General features: G+C 35.5%; 1 protein-coding gene across 6 annotated transcripts in view; it reads right to left on the reverse strand.

Moving 5' to 3' along the window:
• hdac4 (histone deacetylase 4) overlaps positions 1–21,641 on the reverse strand; it is a 254,039-nt gene that overhangs the window by 12,072 nt on the left and 220,326 nt on the right. For all 6 annotated transcript variants that reach the window (XM_015359242.2, XM_015359241.2, XM_015359240.2 and 3 more), the window contains 5 exons: positions 21,092–21,179; positions 18,657–18,776; positions 16,510–16,607; positions 7,870–7,988; positions 6,127–6,260 (listed from right to left, as the gene is read on the reverse strand). In XM_015359242.2, the coding sequence (XP_015214728.1) occupies positions 6,127–6,260; positions 7,870–7,988; positions 16,510–16,607; positions 18,657–18,776; positions 21,092–21,179 (559 nt within the window). The remainder of the gene's footprint in view (positions 1–6,126; positions 6,261–7,869; positions 7,989–16,509; positions 16,608–18,656; positions 18,777–21,091; positions 21,180–21,641) is intronic.

Here is a 21,641-nt window from a genome sequence, read left to right on the forward strand (position 1 = left end):
CTGTCCGTCATTTTGAAGGACGGCTCTTTTGCATGCCTATAAACTTTAATGAGTCCTGTCAACACACTGCTGGCTGGCTAGCAGGTACAAAACACATGGCAGTCAGTAACATTTACTGTGACACAAGTATTTATTTGATTTTTAAGAATTTTAAGCATTTTCTTTAGACACGCAGAATATTTTGTTATACTAGTGTTGGCCTTTTAAAAAACGTTATTGAAACCATATACTGTCAATTATACGTTCCAATACATAGGGAGAATACTAAAATTTTTGAGAAGCTGCATGAACTGTCAAGAAAACCAAAACTGAAAATATTTCTAGGAATAATGTCATTTTTTTTATTTTCAAAATGGTGGAACTGAAGACCTTTCTGGGATTAGTTTCTTTTTTTTTGTACTAAAATGTTTTTTAAAGAAATGAAACAGTAGAATGTGTCTTCAATAACAATTAGGAATTAGGAAATTATTTAAAATAAATCCTAACCACTGCAATTAGGAAACGGACATCTGTTTAAATACTTCAATCTATTAGTCATACAGTATGTTCAGCACTAAGATAATGCTTCATTAAAGTGCTATTTAACTGTAAAGTATAAATAATGTTTTTTAATGTTTTAAAAGTCTGCCTAATTTCTGAATAACAGAATTTTGCATTTTGTAAAGTCTGAACTTAATCTTTCTAGAAATAAACTGCACCTGTGGCACATAAGTAAAATGGCTAATGTGATGGCAGTAACCATTCATTAGCAGTGGCATTAAATTAGTCTTTAGCAAACAAATAATATGTATCACCATTCAGCTTTGTGGTTTAACCGTGTAGCACAAAACTTTCTTTTAACGTTGTTCTTTGTTGGAGCACTATTTATTTTACACAAATGATGACAGTAAATAGTCATAGCGATTCATTCCAAACAGACTACAATGGTAACTTATACAGCTGGAGCTCCATGTGTTTGTGTCTGCTGGCAAATCAAGCACTCACTGCTTCTCTATCTGTTTCATCAAAGGTTATGGGACACAGCTATTTCAATACATTCCAATTTTATTGCATTACAGGTTTCACAAAAGATTATGATAAAACACTTACTTCCTGCTTTTTGATGTCAATTAAGAACCTTTTTTGTTTTATCTGCTATCGGTTATTTCGTAGTTGTCCCAGATGCTGACAAACCCTTAAAATAAATGAGCACTATTTAATCTGCACTTGTTTAAAATGTTTCCATGAAGGTCCAGTTGAAGTCCTTCATGGAGTGAAAACATACGAAAACGTACAGGGATCTGTTTACAAATTTTCAAATACCACTGAATTAAATAGAATAAGAAATTTAAACAATAAAATGTAGTTAAGGAGACACTGTCTAAAGGCCTTACATTCCAAAGTCTCTCTAAGGAATACACATATTCTTTTCTCTTGGGAAAATGTGATGAAATGCAGACTCTAGAGCGGGTTTATGATAATGGCTTTCCTTTACTGAAAATGATTCCCAATTTCCCTAAATTACACAATTCCCTTTTGCTAACAGTGGGCCCATATGGTAGAAGTGTGATTTAAACAACTTTCAGATGTTCTATGGGCATTGTAAATTGGCAGGTGGTATGATAAAGGTTTAATGCATAATTAGAAATATTTTTGTACTGTACCCATCTTTTAACCACCTGATGTACCTGTAGCTGACTAAACAGTTTATGCCCAACCCTATACAGTACAATTTGGAAAGTAATCTTGTCCCATTTTTTTCTGTCTAACTGTTTATTTTCACTAATTTATAACTGTTTTAATGGTGAATAACAGCCCACGCCTCTCTGATGAGATACTGTACGTCAACTTCAGGGGGGAAGAGATTCCACAACATTGCTTTTAAATTAATTGCTCCATCCTCAGTAAATCTGTCCCAGCTCAATTCTGTGAAAAAATATTTTTCCACTGATAAAGACTCTCTACTACCTTCTACCCTGAAAACGTGCCCAGACGATAAAATTGGAAGGGAAAAGGCATCCCTACTAGTTTAACATCAACCAGAATCTTAGTCACGTCAACCTGGACTAAACAGAATGCATGGCTGTTATTTCCATTTAACATAAGCAGCAGTTTTGGAAACTATATTTTATTATTTTTTTATTGTTCTGTTTATTTTTCTTTTGTTCCAGAATGTATCTGGATGACTTCCATCAAACTTCCAATTCCTGGAAATGATTTACAGTTTTATCTTGAGCCTTGTAGTAGCAGAAGCAGCAGTGCATAGGCAAATCCCCTAATCCCCCTTTTCTAACTGCCTCTATTATGCTGGCCACAGTTGTGCCACAACTTTCCTCGCTCCTGTTCCCACTGATAGCATAAACTGATCTTTAGAGATCAGAAACTACAGGAAGTGCTTCAATTTACAACAGAATTCATGGGATTCATGGAAAAAAAACAGATTATGTGACAATTTATGTCAGGCTTACTGCTTCATACTATGTATGCTGGAGAGGTTTGCCTTGTATTTATTAAGTCCCATTAACACACTTTTGACGGCAACTGTGGGTCTGTCCATTTTTTAATCTCTTTATAAGCACAGCAGGGATAAATGTATCTTGTTTTGAATGATCCCATTGCTAGAACATTGAGCCATCTAACTTTTACTCAACCTCATGGAGTGCATGACAGTAAAACCAAAGTTTTAAAAGAGCTGATGTGCAGAATATTACATTACAAGAACATAGAAATCAAAGTTTTAGGGGATTTTCACAGAACAAAATCAGTGGGGGTGTGGCCGGCTGCAAAATTTTGCTAGGCAAGAAAATAAAAAGAACGATGCAACGATAATCAAGTTGAAAATTTAACTGATTAACATAATCAGATTTATATAATGGTTTTGATTTCAAAGCAATTCATATTTAGGAAGTAATGATGTGCAGGACCCACTTGGGTGTTGTGTAATGGCCATCATGTGCCAACAACCTCAATACACAACCGATTGGGTGGAGAAGTAAAAAACTGCTTCACCAATAGAATCAAGAGGGAAATTTAGGCAAGCCACTTTGTTCAAGGAATGGGTGGATTAATAGAGTACCATAAGAACTTTAATGACCAAGTAGTGAGGACCTCAGTTCAAGTTTCAACTGAAAGACATATTGTACACCTCCTACAGCACAGTGTCCCCTAAATGCTACACTAATGCAATGGTTTGGAAACTCTGGCCTGAAGGAAAGAGTTTTACCTACTGCTCCAAATACTGTATACAGTATTCATCACTGAATAAAATGTGAAGTTTCACCTTAATTTATTAAAACAAGTAACTTTCAGCAAATAAAACTCGTCTTGTTATGTATGTGTTCCTTCAGGGCTATATGATTCACCATAAATTCAAAAGTCCACAATGCAAACTGTCTCTACTGCCTATACTTACTGTATATACTGTATTGCTTGACAACCAATGACATTGTTGCACTTCCTTTTGTGAACCACAGGGACATGAAAGTTATCCCAACTAGGAGTCAGCATATAATGGAAGACCTACTCCAAATAGGACAGATTATTGAAGAAGGGGCCCCACTCCTGCTTCTACTGGAATTATATTAAGTCACTGAATCTACCAGCATGTCTTTGGGAGGAGGGAGGAGCGAATATGAGCACTATGCACAAATAGCATTACAGTCCAGAACTGAACTCAGGACTTTGCTACCTTGGAGAATTTGGCAACATCACTAACTACCTAATTACATTCATTTTTATAGTTAAGCTAATAAACCTAAAATACTAAACTATTATTATATAAGCACTTTTCCTTTATTTATGCAAATATTTCTGATACTGTACTGTATGTACATACATGTTAACAGGGATGGCAACTCAAAATCTAATTTGTGTAGCAGCTGCAGGATTTGAATAGCAGTTCCTAAACATACTCGGCAAAGACGTAAAAAAGGCACAAACATTATTAAAAAAATTCTGTTTCACAATTATTTGAATTGTTTCTCAGTATTTTCTCAAAACAACTTAATATGGATGTTAATCCACACAAACCACTAGCCAGGTAACTGTGGTGCTATAGTGCCTGAGAATAATTGAAGTGTATTTGTTACTTTCCTTTCAAAGGTTTTTGTTCATGAAAATGTTTGATTATAGCTGGTTTCACAATAATGGACACAAACCTTAAAACTGCTTCTACTACAAGGCATTCAGGCTTCCAAATCGAAACAAACAACGGCATCTGAATTAAATCACAACTATTTTTTACACATTTGCCACACAATGTAAATATATTAAATAGGCGCTACCCAGTTCATTACATACTGTAGATCTATCGTCTATAAGACACGGGTGTTCTGAGGATTTTGTAAAGAGCTATTGCATACTGGATAAAAGGAAGGCCTGATATTATATTGATACAGCAATAGAAGTTCCTCTAATATGTACAATTTCTGATTGCGTTAAGAATAAAAAAATAATTGAGCGACACTGCTCTTTCAGTGAGAAACAGTGGGCAATGGTTTGCTTGTTAACTCAATTTACATAAAGTCAAATGCAGCCAAAAATAAATAGATGTATGGTCAAAAGTAAGTGAACATGAACATTTTAATTTCAGGTCTATAAACTTAATATCTTGAATTGTTATGACATCTATTTCCATATCTAATGTTCCCATGCAGTGCTTCCATAGTTCAGTATGCATTGTTCCTCACTGAAATGCTGCTGAATACTACTGTGCTGTATTTTAAGAATGTTTAATGAAAAATGACATTTTCTGCTCTGAAATCAAACTTACTTATTTTAGGCAATGTATATTCAATTTTGGATTTGGACTTAATCCTTTCATATTATATTAGGGGTAAGTGAATCATAAGCATCAGATTCAGGAAAAAAATATGTGCACAGATGTAAACGTCTGAATTAAATCATGGTTCCCTCCTTTAGGGATTGCTGTTTTACCACATTATTATTTAGACAAACTTGCTATGCCAAAACTATTCTATTATAAAGTCAATCTTTAACTTTCCCTGCAGCCAAAAATCGAGTAAAAGCTAGTTTAGCAATTAAAAGTGACATTACATTACATAGTATGAAACCTGTTATGTTCCATTCATCAAAGTTGCTAGTTTTTCAGCTCAAACTAAAGTCTACATACTTCCATAATTAACCTCAGAGACTTTAACCTGGTATTTCTTATTTTCTTTATTTTTTTTTATATGTGGCAAAACATTAACTCCCAAACTGTGCAATACATGAAGGCCATTGGCATGACTTGTGTTAGCAGTTTTGGGTCTCCATCAGAGAAGAGTAGAAAATAGAATTTAATGTAGGCTCTTCTGATCCAGTGTTTCTTCAGTCACGGTTGCGTTGAGCATTATTAAAGCAACATTAAGTGTCTTTTATAGTATATAAAATTACATGATACATTCAATAGTACCAACAAGCAAAACAACAAATGTTTCATAATTATCTGACCATGGTGCATTGCCTTGTTTACTTTACAATTTGTATTATTATTTTATAATACAGTAGGTATTACTGAAGGGAACTATGGCAGATTTTTCTTTTTTGTTGTTCCCCTTTTTACTTTCTGAATTAAAAATATAAAGTACCTATTAAAGACACCTTTAATAAAAAACGGATAACAAAAAGTCACAAATGCTAAATTTTCCACACACTGAAGTAAACAAATCTTCTGAATACACACAGAAAGAAAACAGGCATCACAAATCAGAAGCATTAAAAAGTAATTTAGGCAAATATTGACAATACCTAGTTGTAAAATATCTGGCCCAGAGCAGTAAATACATTAGGCTTTGGAAATATGACCTGAAATCACAAAACAGTTACACAGCTTCACTAAAACAGTCATGAAAGAACTTAATAATGATGCCTTGTATGTAAAACTGCCTCTAACCTTATACGTTCTTCTGCACATTGCGTTTTATGCCTGTGCAAAGGGGTTATACCCTTGGAACTGGGCCTCTTTAGAAATGAGCATGAACAGCACAAGTGAACCTGTTTTGAATATCTGTCTTGCAGTAGGAAAAACCACAGCAGTTTTAAGCTTAGATCTGACAGGTACTAAAGAGTGCAGCGTGTGTGAAGTACCTGTCAGTTCCACTACAAACAGTCTCTCTCAGAAGGATTCCGTCTTTCTTTTTTTCTTACCTCGTTTCCCAGTAAAGCAGAAACACATGCTTCGGATGCATCGCAAATGGCGGTGAGGTCATGACCCCCTTCCAAAGCTAGCACTACACGGCCCCCAGCCAATCCCATCAGCTGCTTCGTCAGGTAGCCAAAACCTGCCACAGGAAACAGGAAATGCAACAAGGGTCAAAGTTCGGTGGGCAACTTTAACTCTTGGACAGCGATCAAAGGATAAGCAAGGAAAAAAAGGTATTACATCATATTTTCTTTAAAAAAAAAAGAAAAAAATGGCACTTGCGATTTACTCAGACTAAACACATAATACGAGCCAGGTTTAATTTTAATAAATGTGGCTTAGTATTTTGGCTCAAGTCTCCTTTTGATCTTTCTTGAAATATATGCATTTTTTTCTTTTCTGGAAATCGCCAATACATTTTTTGAGTACAATATACTGGCACGGTATACTATGCAAAAGAATCCAAACAAAACAGATTTTTATTTGTATTTTCTTATGTGCTGAATGAAATGAGAAATAAAATGACACAACGTCTGTGCTATCTGCAAAACTGTAGACTGGCACAGGACAGGTTCATGACGCAGAAATCTTGTACTTGTGATATCCTTTTCAAGCTAAAGCATAACCACTGTACTGCTAAAATGTATTTATGAGGTTAAATTTTTGTTCATCTTCTGACCCATGGTCCTTGATGGTGGATAGTGAATAATCCAACACATGGTGTTGGGCTAATAGAAAACAATCCTGTAACATGCAGAATTAATCTGAAAATACTGCAATAGCACTGCAGAGGTAGAAACAAAAAACAGAGCTGGGAAACAGTGCTTGTCACAGGCTATTTAAGTAGTTTTTGATCAAGAATTTGGAAGAATTGAATCAAACCAATTTTTATCTCAAGGCATGAGACAAATATTCACTGGACATGCAACATTTCTTTACAGCTGCAGTTTAAAAATGTTGTTTAAACAGCAGTAGAGATCTAACAAACATGCAACAATGTGTTTATTCTGCACAATACCATTTCAATTTAAACATTGTGTGGATTTAGTAAACACTACCTTCTGATTGCCATGCAAAATGTAGTTAATAATTGTACATTTGAAACCAGGCTACAGAAAATACCCCAATAACATGTTCATCTAATTTTTTTTCTTAAGAGATTTTTCTAGTTCTAAATGATTTACTGATCCATAAGGTACTGTCATGTTTTTTTTTTTAAACTACTTGTGTTATAAATTATAAAACGGCAAATCGCTAATCTCACTCACTCCACAAAGAAAAAATATACATGAATGCGACAAGGCCAGGAGAGTGGACAGTACACAGTCTTTCATGATGACTAAAAAATAAAAAAAAATATGTAATACAAAATATATTAGTACTATATGTAGTACTTAATACAGTACTACAAAAAGCGCCCTCTACTGAGAAAAAATCATATGATACATTCTCTTCATTTGATTTAAGCTTTTTGCTTTTACTGAAAAGCTATGCATGACTCAAAATACAATTAAAAAGTTATTCCTGCAGCAAATATATCCCCAGGTTTTTGCTTTGTAGCAAATGAATATCTGGTACAGTAGTGTAATAAACATTATGCAATCAGATAAGACCTCTTTTAAATTACACATATACAGTAATTATTCTTCCTACAATTTGTGGTCTAGGAGAAATGAAACAAAGGCAACATTAAGCTAATCACCTAAGAAATATCCATTTGTATACACATTAAATTAAAATGCACTTACACTTAGCTGTCACTTTGTATCCTCCAAGCGGGGATGGGTGTCCCTCCACAGCATCGAATCCTGAAGAAACCAGAACGACATCAGGAGCAAACTCATTTGCAATGGGCATTACCACAGTCCTGCAATGAGAAAAAAAAGCATCATTTCACCATCAGCTCTTACAGTACACGTGCGCCTTAAAATGTAGGTGATATATGCAAATATGCAATACTGTAATGAAACTGAAGTTTTCATATATGTTTCTTGATTTTCATTGTTGTACGGTCTCTATATCAACCCAGGTGAAATGAACAGATTATGCATTTTATGGGGTACCCAAAACCCAATTTTTGGACTTTTTTGTTAACCACTTTAATACCTTGCATAAATACTACAATTTTACTAATAAAGCACTATAAAAAGTAAACTTTATAATGTAATAGTTTGTATTTAAAATAGCTCTAAATATTTCTGAAACCATTTCTGATCACTTTCAAATATACTACACAGTATATCTTTAAAACATCTTTAAAACATTGGTGAAATTACATTTCTGCAATTTTGTTTTACACACAAAACAGAAAGGCGTACTGTAGGTCTTAGGGGAAACATTACCACTGCCCTGCATCCATTGCAGGAACATAGCAAAGGGAACAGAAATATATTAGAACAGAGCGATCAGTCTGAAAGATATTTTCTGGCTTCAACCTGGCATGTGTGACATATCCCCCAAAGGGAGCATACACACAGCCTGATGAACTTGTTTTACAATAAGGAGACAAATCCAAATAATAGGTGCACTGTTTCTGGAATGATTTATTTATTCTTTTTTATGTAACAGTTCATACAAGTCGAATAAACAGTGGTATTTGAAAACAAATATATTAAAAGAAAAATTAAAACATAAGCTATAAGTACACTTCTATCTCCTAGACACTTCTTTGGTAGAAATGGGCTTGCTTGGAGATATTCCTCACAAAGATGGTGTTTAATGAAAATCTCAACCTCAAAACTGAAGTCCTTTCCTCTAACACGGGTTACGAGAAAAACTCAAAGTTAGAAAGTCAGTCTTAGTTGTCTTATTGTCAAGAAAGTCTCAGGATGCTACCAGTTCTTAAAATGTCTAGGTTCAAGTGACAGTACAGTGCTACCAACACTGTGTCTGATGAAGGGGGATAACATTAAACCTTCAAGAACCACACCAAGATTCTGCAGTTATTCTTGACTCACTGTTGTTGAAGTGCAGCTGTTTACATGGTGCTGTAAAGTGTGGGGGTGAGGCCTTTGGTGAGTGATGTAAACCTATACTTTTCTGACCTCAGTAACATGGCACTTGTCTCGTAGCTGTGGTCATGACTTGGGCTCTGTTTGTGCGCAGTCCCAGTCTATAAAGCTACTCTCATTTTTTCCATCTTGTGCTTTGCTGATTAAACCACAATTAAAGACTACAAGAAGCGCAGAATGTATAGCATCTGTCTGAGCCAACTCGAGCGCGGGTGGCTTTATTTTTAGGAGGTCTTGTTGAACCAAACGGTTGAAAAATCCAGACCATGTTTGCGTCACAGAAAAGAGCTGGTCAGCCCCGGGAGTAACATAATACGAGGATGTCAGAAAATTGTGAAGGCTTTAAATAAATGTGTCAAAACAGTTCTGAAATTTAAAAGTTCACAAGTATCTAGGACAGCGGCTCCAATGGCTCTGCAGCAGATCAAGGTGCTCTTGTACTTATTTTAATGGTGCATGTGTGATGAAAATCAGTTTTGCTCAAGGAAAAGATCTGAATGTCCCTCATCTCAGAATGTTGCCAATCTCAGAAACATAATTGTAAAGCTTGTAATGTACAGTACATCAAATAGACCCTACATGTTTAGATTACTGTTCTTTAAACGTACTTGCAGATAATAATAGGATTTTATCCAATAACTGCACTACTTCTGCCACAGATCAAGAATTCAGGCTGATAAATAGCACTAATATCTAGGAGAAGTAATATAATTATTCACATAACTGAGAAAATCACTCCAAGTCTCCAAGAAGGCTGTCACGACTTACACAGCAGGTAATCCTCTGTAAACAGCTTTTTAATTTTTTTTACTAAGGATTTTTTACACTGATTTCCAAATCTCTCTGAAATGCCAACAAATGTCCCTTCTGACCGCAGCAATGATAGCATCAGGGGGCTAGCCTTTTTCGTATTTTTATTGATCATGACTTAAAATACAAAAATCTTGAAGGGCAAACCACAAGCGTTTGACATAAAGCCACACGACTATAAAGGGCTCACCGGAGGCCTTAAAAGTAGCAGTTTCCATCAGCTTTGAAGTTAATGCTGAAGTCTGAGTATCACGCCTGAAGAAAACTGTTTATATCATCACTTTTTGTTTGATTTTCTTTTTGAATGAGAAAAAATGTGCTAAACCAAAAATAAGATAAATTCTTTCTTGCAGGTGCAGCAGGTTCAGCATTGCCCCTATAGTCACACCAGGAGGAAGTCCTGTTTTTTTGTGTGCAACAAAAATCATGACAGTTGAATCACTGACAATCCCTGACCCACTAAGGATAAAACAATTTCTATAAATGGATGTAGCCACTGCCACTGTGACCAAGCAACTAAAATATCATCCCAAAAAATGACACATAGATTTTTAAAATTCTTTAAGTCACCCAGAAAAAGTCTGTTATTATATAAATATTAAGTTCTATTTTATCTATATCATCTCCTTTGTAATTTGTGGGTTAGGTCTGCTTCTACAACATTCCTTGGATGTTACGTTTTCAAGCAGTCAATTTTATTTTTATGAAAGATAAATATATCCAGTGCTTATTGTTGTTGAATAGCAAACATAGATGTATATTATACCACATTCTCATTGAAGTGATGCTACCATATGGTGTTTATGTCAGAATTTGAAGGTTGCATAAGGTACTCTCCCTATCTGTTTGAATTTTTTCTGTCTCATTAATTTAGAAATTAAGATGTACTGCCTTTATGATGAATGACTGAAATATTCGCAGTTGACACTGCAGCACAGATCATTTGGCCACTAGAGTGCTCACATGGGGAATAAACCAAAATATAAATTGATAAGCTGAACTGTAAAGGTATTAATATGCACAGCTACAGGGGTCTGCCAAGAAAAGTTTAAAAACCATGTTAAAGTATCTGTTTACTTTATGTACATTTTCAAGAATTATACAATAGATGGATCCTTTCAAAAATGCAGTAAACGACTTCATTGAGGTAATAAAGTGAAGATGGTGATGACAGAATTGCTGTATAAGATAGGACACTCTATTAAACCAAAAAATAAAAATAAAAGCTAGTTAAGATAATAGCTCTTTCACATGGATGGTTTATGAGTACCAGAAATCCTGACCTAGACTTAATCTAAAAATTGTACAGTAAGGCTCTAGTGCTATACCATATATTATTAACAAAGCTAGTTAAGAATGAGAGTAAAACAATCGAATCTCATAAACAGAATCCCTGTGACACAGATTTTCTAAACCTTGTGGACTTACCATTGCCTATGAAATTCCATGCATGGAGTATTTTTATCCCCCCTATAGACTCTTTCAAAGCTAAAGGGGTTTAAGATCATGAAACGGGTTTTTTGCTAGCTTAGGATGGTAATGTAATCCACTAGACAGCCTGCTTTACTTTCAACACACATACAATAATGTCTTCATATAAACAGAAAGTGAACTCCATAGAATCCATTAATTCTTTCGACAGACAGAACCATAAGGCAAGAAAACCACCTTTGCTACGTTGCTTCGTTTGCAAAAATGTAGCTTTTGGTTCAGATATAGATTAAATCTGTAGCGACCAATACAACAGTAATATACACAGGCTTCAATCTTCATTGTACTTTTAACGCTTTTTTCCCCGTTTAAAATCTGGTTTTGCCATTTTAGTCCAAACAAAGGGAATTTAGGTAAAGAATATCCAAAGAATAAATAGTTCGTCTAGGCATCGGTGTCTTTTCTGTAAAAAAAAACTAAAAACAACAACCAAAACAGTGGCTAATGTGCTGTTAATAATAAATGAGTCAATCAAGTATTCTATTTTTTTAGTTCTGAAAATGTTGAAAGATTTGTTGGAAAAAAAACAGTATTATGCTAAAAAATTAATTCCAATGTACATATAAAAAGCAGAAGAAAGGGCATACTAGCAATTACTGCCACACTGTCAACCTGCAATGTGACCTTTCTGAACCTCAAAACAGTGACAGAACAAGAGGAAAAGTAACATGCTTAGATTAACACACAGTGAGTCAGTGGCAAAGTCAGGACCTTATCCAGGAACCTCTTGGTAACAATTTTTTTTTTGCTAACCACTGGATCTCCGGCTGTTCAATATATTTTGACAGTGTGAGGTAGGAGCTGCATGCAAGTAAACCAAGAGCAAAACAGATGGCTCTCTCTCACAGTGCTACTGCCACTTATCCCTTTTCTCCTCACGGCCAGTCCAATGTCGAGGACCATATGGGCAAATCATAGGTGCTTTGCCAAACATACAATTAAAACCCAAGAAGAGCTAGAAATAGTGAGCTTCAAAATTAAAAAAAAAAACATTAATTGATCTCAAAACATTTGGATAACTTCATTTTAACCTTTTTTCATTTGGATAAAAAGTGATCAAAATGTATTCAAGCCCTGCCCGATCTCAAGCCAAAAGATCACAAATACCATTAAAAATATTTTTCTGTTCATTTACTTCACTATACTGTACAATAGGTATGACAATGGATATAGTAATGATGTGCTGGTGTGAGTCTGGGAGGAAATATACAGTATTTACAATTATTACTCACTTTTTCATCTGTTTGTCACTGCAGCCTCTCTAAAACTGTACAGCGTACATAAGAGTCTCAGAACAAGCAAGGGTTGGCTTTTGTGCAGGGTGGAGAGTGCCAGTACCCTTGGCAACTAATTCTTGGAAAGGGATAATGCCTCAGATGTTTTTAGTCATTCTACTTAATTTTCTTTCTGTAAAAAGACATACTTGTTCTCAATATTTACAAAAATATCAAATTCCTTTTGGAAACAGTAATGTCAATATAAAATCTTAGAACTCCTTTACACTTTATTCATTCCAATCAGTCCTTCACTTTAGTACTGTATATTGTACATTTAGATTAGATTGCTTTCCTTGTAGTTCCAGGAAATCAAGTAATTTAAAAGACATATGTAGTGGATTGAACATTAATGAATAAAATATAGCATTCACTATACATTTAATTTGTGACCCAATTTGACCAATAATTAGGAAATATTATTTGCAATGGAGAAAGAGGAGCTGTAGTACTAGAAACTAGAATATGCAACTGGAAAGTGGAATGGCTTCCAAAATGATCTTGAATGGCCTGTCCAATCTGAAGAAGAATCATGCCAATAATGAGCTGAGAAACAATAGGTAGGGATGCCAGGAGGAGACTTATACAGGGTCAGAAAGGGTTAATTCTAGTCATGGCTATCTGCTGTCAAGCTCAAAAGCTTTTCCACTGGTTCCCTTCACAAAAAAAAAGAAGAAAAAAAACATCAAAGACTTGTCATCTGGCATTGCGGAGAGCTGGTTTGAATTAAGTTCAATTCTCCTCTCTGTTTCCAAGTTCATGGTGAAAGTGCCTGGGCTTCTGGATTTCATTAGAGCCAATTTTCTTATCTTTTTTTTTTCATTCTTTCTTCATCTCAGGCTTGATCCCCTGCAAATGCAACGTGGCACTCACTGGGTCTAAATACCAAGGTGCTGCCTTTAAGGCACGCACTGCCTCTCGGGACCTACAACCAGGCAGTGAGAAAGATAGAGCGGGAAGGAGTGAGAAAACCCATTCTGGATATATGAACTGTTGAGTTCTCCTTCCAGAATGCACGAGGGACTATAAATCCTGAACTTTAAAACACTGTTGCATGCTCAAATTGAAGAGAACAGACCCTGCAGAAATAATTCACTCATAACAAAGGGATAACGAAAGGTGGTGTTTTGTCCCTCTTGCTGGGCAAATAGGTATAATATTTCAGCTTGGCAGGTGGTTAGAAAACAATTTTCTCTCAGGCTCATAAGCTACCTTATACTTTTTTTCCAGATCCCAATCTAAAAGACTAGGCACATACTGTATACTGCTATCTGGCATCAGTCCTTCAAAAGGCACACAAAACCTGCTGGATTACCAATGAAAGCATTGACTGTCTTCCCTAAGTGTGAATCATTCTGTTCACTTGTTACACTTTTGTGGGATACTGCTCACTGCTTTGTGGGATAAGAGGAATTATTACCGACTATTAATACATTTCTCTTCAGTCCTATTTTAATTTTATAAACTGCTCCAAACCACATTATTGGACTGTACATACTGTACAGTACATGTATATACAGAAAGCATCAAAAGAGTGTAGACTGCAGAAAACAAGAGAAAAAAGAAACATCTGTTTTGTAAACAAGGTTTAAATGTTTGAAAATCAAATAGATTTGTTAAAGGGGGTTTCAGATACTTATGCTGTGTGGAAGGAAAATAAAATGATTTAGTAAAGCTATTCAAAATACCTATCTATGTATATTGAAAGAACTTGTACTCAATGTTTACTGTGGTACAATTGTATGAGCACAAGAACCCAAAAGATATGATCTGAGTGGGTGGATATGCCTTCCATTTGAAAACTGAAATATTTTGATGACATAAAAAACTGGTACAGTATGATTTTGCTGTTAATGACCAAGTGGAAGCGCTGCTTTTTGGCATGTAATTGGGAAAACAATGACTCTACAACCCAGTAAAAAAAGTAAAATAAAAATTAGGTTTCTCTTGAAGCTCAATATTATTTACTATATAGTAACCAATGAATCAGAATGGAAAAAAAGACTTAGCTAAAAGACTGACAAGGCAGTCATAATCTTTCAAGGTGCAATAAAATGCTATAAGCATATTGGTTAACAGCATCAAAACTGATAATTTGGCAGTTTTCTGTGGTATATTCTGGGCGAGCAACAAAATTGGCAACCTGGCATCATTTAGATTAAGCAAGTAGTGAATATACTGCACCTCAAGGCACCGTTTGCAAACTCCAGTAGATTCAGAACAGACACTTCACTTTGTTTCACCCATCTCAGCCCAACTCCAATGAAAACAGGTAAACTGCCTTTTCTGCTTTAAAATTCTGCTTTTGAAGTGAGAAATGATGTAAGTAGCTGAAATACAGTACTCTATATATTCAAAATATGCATGCATGATCCAAGACATTTGTTTGTACTTTTATGTGTATTCTATTTAAAGGTGTACCTCAGCAACTTTATATAGCAAGAACACTAGTGCAGTTTATTTTAGCAGCAAAATTAAATCAGGCATTTTTAATTCAGCTGGCATCACTTATCCTCTATATGTGAACAAAAGGCAGGAAGGAAGGTGAAAGACATTTAACTTAGACATGGTCTTTGCTTGAAGAGATTTATTGTGACCTCATACAGAGATGTGTGAAGTAGTGCTTACAACTGCTTACATGCAAAACGCTAGTGGAAGGAATTATTAATTTTATACTTTTAAACGCTGCCTGAACTCTTTCAATGCACACGGCTTCAAAGTTCCGCAAAGTACCATCACAAATTGAAGTTTACACCACACAGAGTAGAGGGTTATTAATAGCTCCAGAAAGCACTTTGTCAGACACCAGGGATAATCAGGTTCAGTCTGCCTGGCACGGTTTAAAAGCACGCATATAAAGGAGGTACAGGATAAAAGAGTCAAAGAGGAATAAGCCAAGACTTCAGGCAAAAAGTAAGATTTACAAAATTGTTACAATAGGAACAAAATATTTTTTTCTTAAGAATCAGAAAAATGTCAAATTTATATATACATATTATTTATACACATTAAAATGAGAACTGATCTAAGAATTAGTACAGTACGTTCCATAAAAGTAGGGATGGTTTCTAGAGTGCATTCTATATAGTGATTCCTGCAATCCAGAAGGGATCATGAAATGTAACAATAAGCACAATTTATGTCCCTAGTTTCATACAAAACTACTGAGCCAATGTAAAATATTGGCCGTGAAATGACTTTCTTTTTTTTTAAATGTAACAAATAAATTCAAAATTTCATGGAATTTTTCTGTGGAACACAGTCAAGATAATTTGCTACTGAAACTGCTGCTAGGCTGGGAATAGTGCACGTTTTCTGGATTTCTAGGACTGTTTTTATATACTAAAAATGTGCAGGTAAAATTGAGGAGCAGACAGCTGGCTCCATGGTCGTAATCGATTCTTTAAGGATTCCACCTCCAAACATTTTTTGTTCTGGGGTTTTCCTGCTAAAGCATCACTGTGTCTTCAACAATAACATCAGAGCATGACCCAGTTCAGCTAGCATCAGGATAACTGGAGGAAGTATTTTTCTAAGTTATACTGTATTTAAGACATGCATGTCTGCCCAGAACATTGATATTAACTGGACTTGAATCATGAATATTATTAATAATAAATAATAATAAAAAAAATTATGTAGAAGACACTGTTATACACTATGCATCACCACGATGAGAGAACACAGTGAGTTATGAGGTATTGGGATTGGAACCTTTTGTTATCAAGTACTATACCACGTGTTTCCTCCAACATCTAAGTGACACCCACAGAAGGCTAGTGTCCCTAGTGTCCTGGGTTACCTGAAAGCTGCTAGGTACTCAGCATCCTCCATAGGAGGCTCCAGTCCCCCAGTGAAAGCCATGTTGACATTAAATCCCACTCCTGCATCAATGCCAACCTGTAGATCACAGAAAGACATTTTGTTAAGAGACTGGAAGCTGATATTTGCGAATCGCCCCTGGAGGGCAAAGGCTGAGCAATAAAATTTTAGGTACACACAACCCAATTTCATCATATATCTGAAGCTATGAAAGCCTAGACCTGGCCTTTACTGGGATGGGGAGACCCCTAAGGGAAACATGGTTGCTGGAACAGGTGGTACTGTTGGACCAGTAGGACATACTGTATGTGTCACGGTCCATGTTTTAGAAGGGATCAGCAATTAGAAGTGGTGATGAATTCTGTTCTTCTTTGAAATTTAAAGTGGTCTACAGGAGAATCTACAAGAATTGGACTCCTTATTCAGAATCATTTAAATCCACATTTTTTCTTGCCCGCAACGATGCCAACGAAGACATCATTCAACAAAACTAAGAAAGCTGATTGAAAAGGAAAAAAAAAACATTTTGCATTTCAAGACATAAAACAGGAGAACCCTGTACATTTGATGCATGCCTTTTTATCACCTGGTACCTGCCTTTATCTGTAACTGCAACCAAATTGCAATAAAGTGAAGATATGGCTATTATTCAAGGTGTTAAATTATTATAATTATTTTAAAATATTTAAGATTTTTGGCAAAACAAACTGGACTCTTATTCAGGGTTCAGTCTTAATCACAGTGTTAAACATAGTTAGAATATCCTATACAATTAAGAAGAATATTGGATACAAAGCAACTTTCACCTCAAACATTCTCTCATATACTGTAGGTACTGTTTTCTTAATGTGTAGTTTTCTTTCCGAAGCTAGGCTATCCTTTGATTCCATTAATAATTAATGACAATAAACGAAACAACGCATATGATTACAAAACAATTTGTCTCGCCATAAAAGCATGCAGGGAAACAAAAAACAAAGCGTCAGCAACTTGTTAATAGGTCACACAGTTTTCTTCAGAAGAAGACCTGGGGAGGAAGCTCAAAGCTAATGGAATGTGTGGTCAGACTTGTTCATGGCCCAGACACCAATACTGCACACTGGCCAAGCCAGCTGGAAGCTCTTTTAGCCTCAGAGAGGGGCAGATACTCCACCCTGTAACAGGGTGAGTAAAGCAGCCCTGCTGGCATTCGGCAAGCTTCAGAACTCAATCCAAACAGAGAATTACGACAAAGACCTTAATATCCTGATACTGGCAGCAATTAACTCCTGACCCTCTGGGTCAATTTTCTAGACACAGCCTGATGTTTCTGACAGGCAATCTGCTCAATATCTCCTTCAATGCCTTATAAGAGGAAAGTACAAAAAGCTAACAGCATTATTCTGTAAATGATTTTTAAATAAAGCAATTTTAATCACTACTGCGACAGTGGTAGATACGAACACTTCTGAACCATTTCAGGGACAATTTGTTCAAACTGAAAATAACTATTTCAGTCAAAATTGGGCCTAATCAAAGAGATAGACCAGTGGTTCCTTTATCTGTTATCTTGTTTAATTTCAGCATTCAAGCAGGGTTAATTCTGGGACAAAGTTCAACCAATTATAAGCTTTCAAATTCCCATAAAAATGTACTTTTTTTAAGAATCAGTATTGTTTTAGAGGTTACTTTACTCATATCTTGCTTTCTATATCACAAGTTTTAACGCCCAAACAAATCCATACATTCTATGGACCCTATTCACATTAGGGTACTATCCTTTATTATGAATAACAAACTTCTAAATGTTTTCAATTACAGTAATACTACTGCTTTTGTAATTTAATTCGGTTACCTTTTACTGATGGCCTTTTCGGGATTTAATTTAGCTAATGTATAGTCAAATATAAAAAAAATAAAAGTGATGTTCATCAATAACTTTCACAGTTCATAGATTGATTTTGTGAGTTTTAGACTGAAATACACAGTGGTAACAGACAAATAATTTACATAGAATTAAACAAAAAGAAACCAAAGTGAACTTATTAGAAAATGCATAAAAAATGAAGGAATTTCCATTAAAGCATATATGATAATTCTATGAAATTGAGGTTTACTAAAACTGCCTTGTTTTGAGACTTCTTTTACCTCTTCAGGTGCTCCACTGCCTGGAAAGAAGTTGCCATCATCGTAGCGGTGGAGAGACACGTAAAGAACATTGGGGTCACCATAGAAAGCTTGTTGTGTTCCATTGCCATGGTGAACATCCTAAAACAATGCACACAAAAAACTACCATTACTAAACACATACAGTAGACATTTGCATGAAGTAGCAATTTCTACTTGACCTTTTCTTGCAAGACTGTGCGAAATGTGATTTTAATTTGTAACTCATACACTTAATCAAGTGCTGCAACTTGTGAAAATTTACTGCTGCTGTTTAAATTCTTGCATTTATATAGTGTTCTTGTCCAGCAGGAAACTGTGAATTTCTCATTAATTACAAGGGGACTTCAAGATGACCAGACTGTAAAAGTCCAGAGTGGAATTTAGCCAGGACACTGGGGTTAACAAAACAATGCCATGGGATCTTTATTGGTCAAGATGTCAAGACCTTGGTTTAATAACTCATCCGAAGGATGGCATCCTCTATAAGCACAGTGTTGCTGATCACCATACAAGGGCATACATCCATCCATCCATTTTCTAACCTCTTCTTCCAATTCAGGAACGCTGGGGAGCAAGAGACTATACTGGACTATACTATACCCTGGAAAAGACTCCAGTCAATTGCAAGGCAGACACACAGACACATCACAGTCTCACACAGACATCTAGGGTTAATTTTCCCAGAAGCCAATTAACCTACCAGTAGAATTTTTGGACTGCGGAAGGAAACCCGAACGAACATGGGGAGAACACACAAACTCCGTGCACAGAGCACCCTAGGTCTAGAATTGAACCCAGGGCCCCAGAGCTGCTAGGAAAGTGCTGCCCTTTCCATTGGAAATTCTGGCCAAGAGGGAAGAGAACCACCTTTTGGTCCACATGAACTCACAAAACCAGCAACCTGGTTTTTCCATTCCCAGATCAAACCTTGCTTAGCTTCTGAGATCTGAGAAGATCAGATGGCAAGGTGCTTATCTTGGCATTTTCAAAAAGGCTGTACTGTAACATGAAATATTCAGAAAAAAAAGGTTGCTGCTTCCACCTAATATCCTATGTTTAAGGCTCTCAGTTTACAAATGTGTTACATTTTTAATATATAAATAAACAGAGTTGATTGTGGAGTGCAAAGACGGAAAAAAACAAGTTAATTCATTAAAATTAATATTCATAAGACATAACAGAAAATAAATTATGTATCACTCTCCACAGTACTGTAACTTTATACTTACACAGTATAAATATACATGCAAGTAATCCTCAGGGCATTTTATGTAACAACGGCATTTCTTCTGTTCTTTTCATTGTGATGACTGGTATCATTAACAGCTCAGATTTAAAAAAAAATCTTATGTAAAAAATAAAAATGGATTCTGATGCTGCACAGGACATGCTAATAATCCTAAATGTTTTCGACAGACAGGAGGAAATTAAAGTTGCTTCAAAGGCATCTGGAAACCCATAGTCATTAAGATACATCACTGCAGTGATCTTCATTCCTTTGCTGTACATTTGCTGTACAAATATTTTCATTTTATACAGTGTGTACTGAAAGTGCAGCTCACCAAAAACAACAGAAATCTAATTTTTAAGATTTATTCCAACAAGACATGATTTTTCTGACTGCATGGTAAATGTATGAGTAGTGTGAAAATCAAGGTAGCTTCTCAAGAAATAGGAGGATTTGCTTTATCATTATAAATGTGGTAGAGCAGTAAACAGTATCCACTGTCAGGAATAGGGATTATTAGAGATGCAGTAACACCAGTCTATCAAGGTAGTACAATGAGGAAGGGACACAGATCCACTGCAGGGCACACACACACGTTTTAGACACCAATTGACTTGGCCACCAATTCCTTAGAAGGTGGAAGACAAAAACCATTGTGAACATGGTAAGAATCTTAAAGCCCTACACAGAAGGTGCCTTACTATGGAATAAAATTCAGGATCCAAGAGCTATGAAACAGCAGTTAACTGCTACACCACCGTGTCACCCAAAATATTACAGTATGATACTAAAACCTTAAAGGTTTTTCAACACCAAAAATGGTGTTTGACCTACTATAGACTAATGAGTAGTCTCCAAAAGAAATGCTACATTAAAAAAATACTTCTATTTACATGACAAATCTTTAATATTTGTCCCTTTAGGGACTTATAAATAGGTTCAGTGTGGTTGCAAATAAAAAATATTAAAAATGCAGCTTGTCTCGACTACAAATGATGGAAAACGTTGATAATGAATTATTTTTCTTTCTAAATTACTTGATAACCCATAAATATTAAGGCCTTTAAGTTTAATCAGCTTAACACTTTTCATTATACCACTTATTAGGAAAGAAAACAGAATTCTAATACAAGAGGCTGATCTAAAAAGCTTTGATCCAAAAAGCTCCTCGACCACTATAACTCACCCAATCTACTATTAAGATCTTGCTAACATTGAGTCTGAGTTGCAGAAGTTTTGCAGCAATGGCCACGGAGTTGAAGTAGCAAAATCCCCTATAGTTCAAGAGAAAACAAAAATAATGTCAACTCCAGGTATGTGTCATACAACAAAGATGTAACATTATTAGTACATAATGCAACATTTACTTTCCATCACCTATCATCTGCAATTATTGGCAGTATCTGTGATTAACTGCAGTATTTATCCGGATATCATTGAAAATAAATAAAATGGTGCCTAATTAAAAAAAAAAAGTTTACCTAGATTTCAATCAGTTTAGAACAAATTTGCATTTACGGTGACCTTGTGGAAACCCATTTAAAAAACAAGGCATTTACCATTGAGATTTAAATGAAATACCTTGTATTGGACAGGGGCAACCCACCTGGGATTTGAACGCACAACCACTACTCGACCCTAGCCTGCTGCTATCTTAAGAGTTTGACTTTATTTTGGTGGAATCTTAGTGATCTCTCAGTAGAAAAATTATAATATGGCCATATATTAGAATTTTC

The sequence above is a fragment of the Lepisosteus oculatus genome, chromosome 12, assembly GCF_040954835.1.
Source record: "Lepisosteus oculatus isolate fLepOcu1 chromosome 12, fLepOcu1.hap2, whole genome shotgun sequence".
Taxonomy (NCBI): Eukaryota; Metazoa; Chordata; class Actinopteri; order Semionotiformes; family Lepisosteidae; genus Lepisosteus; species Lepisosteus oculatus.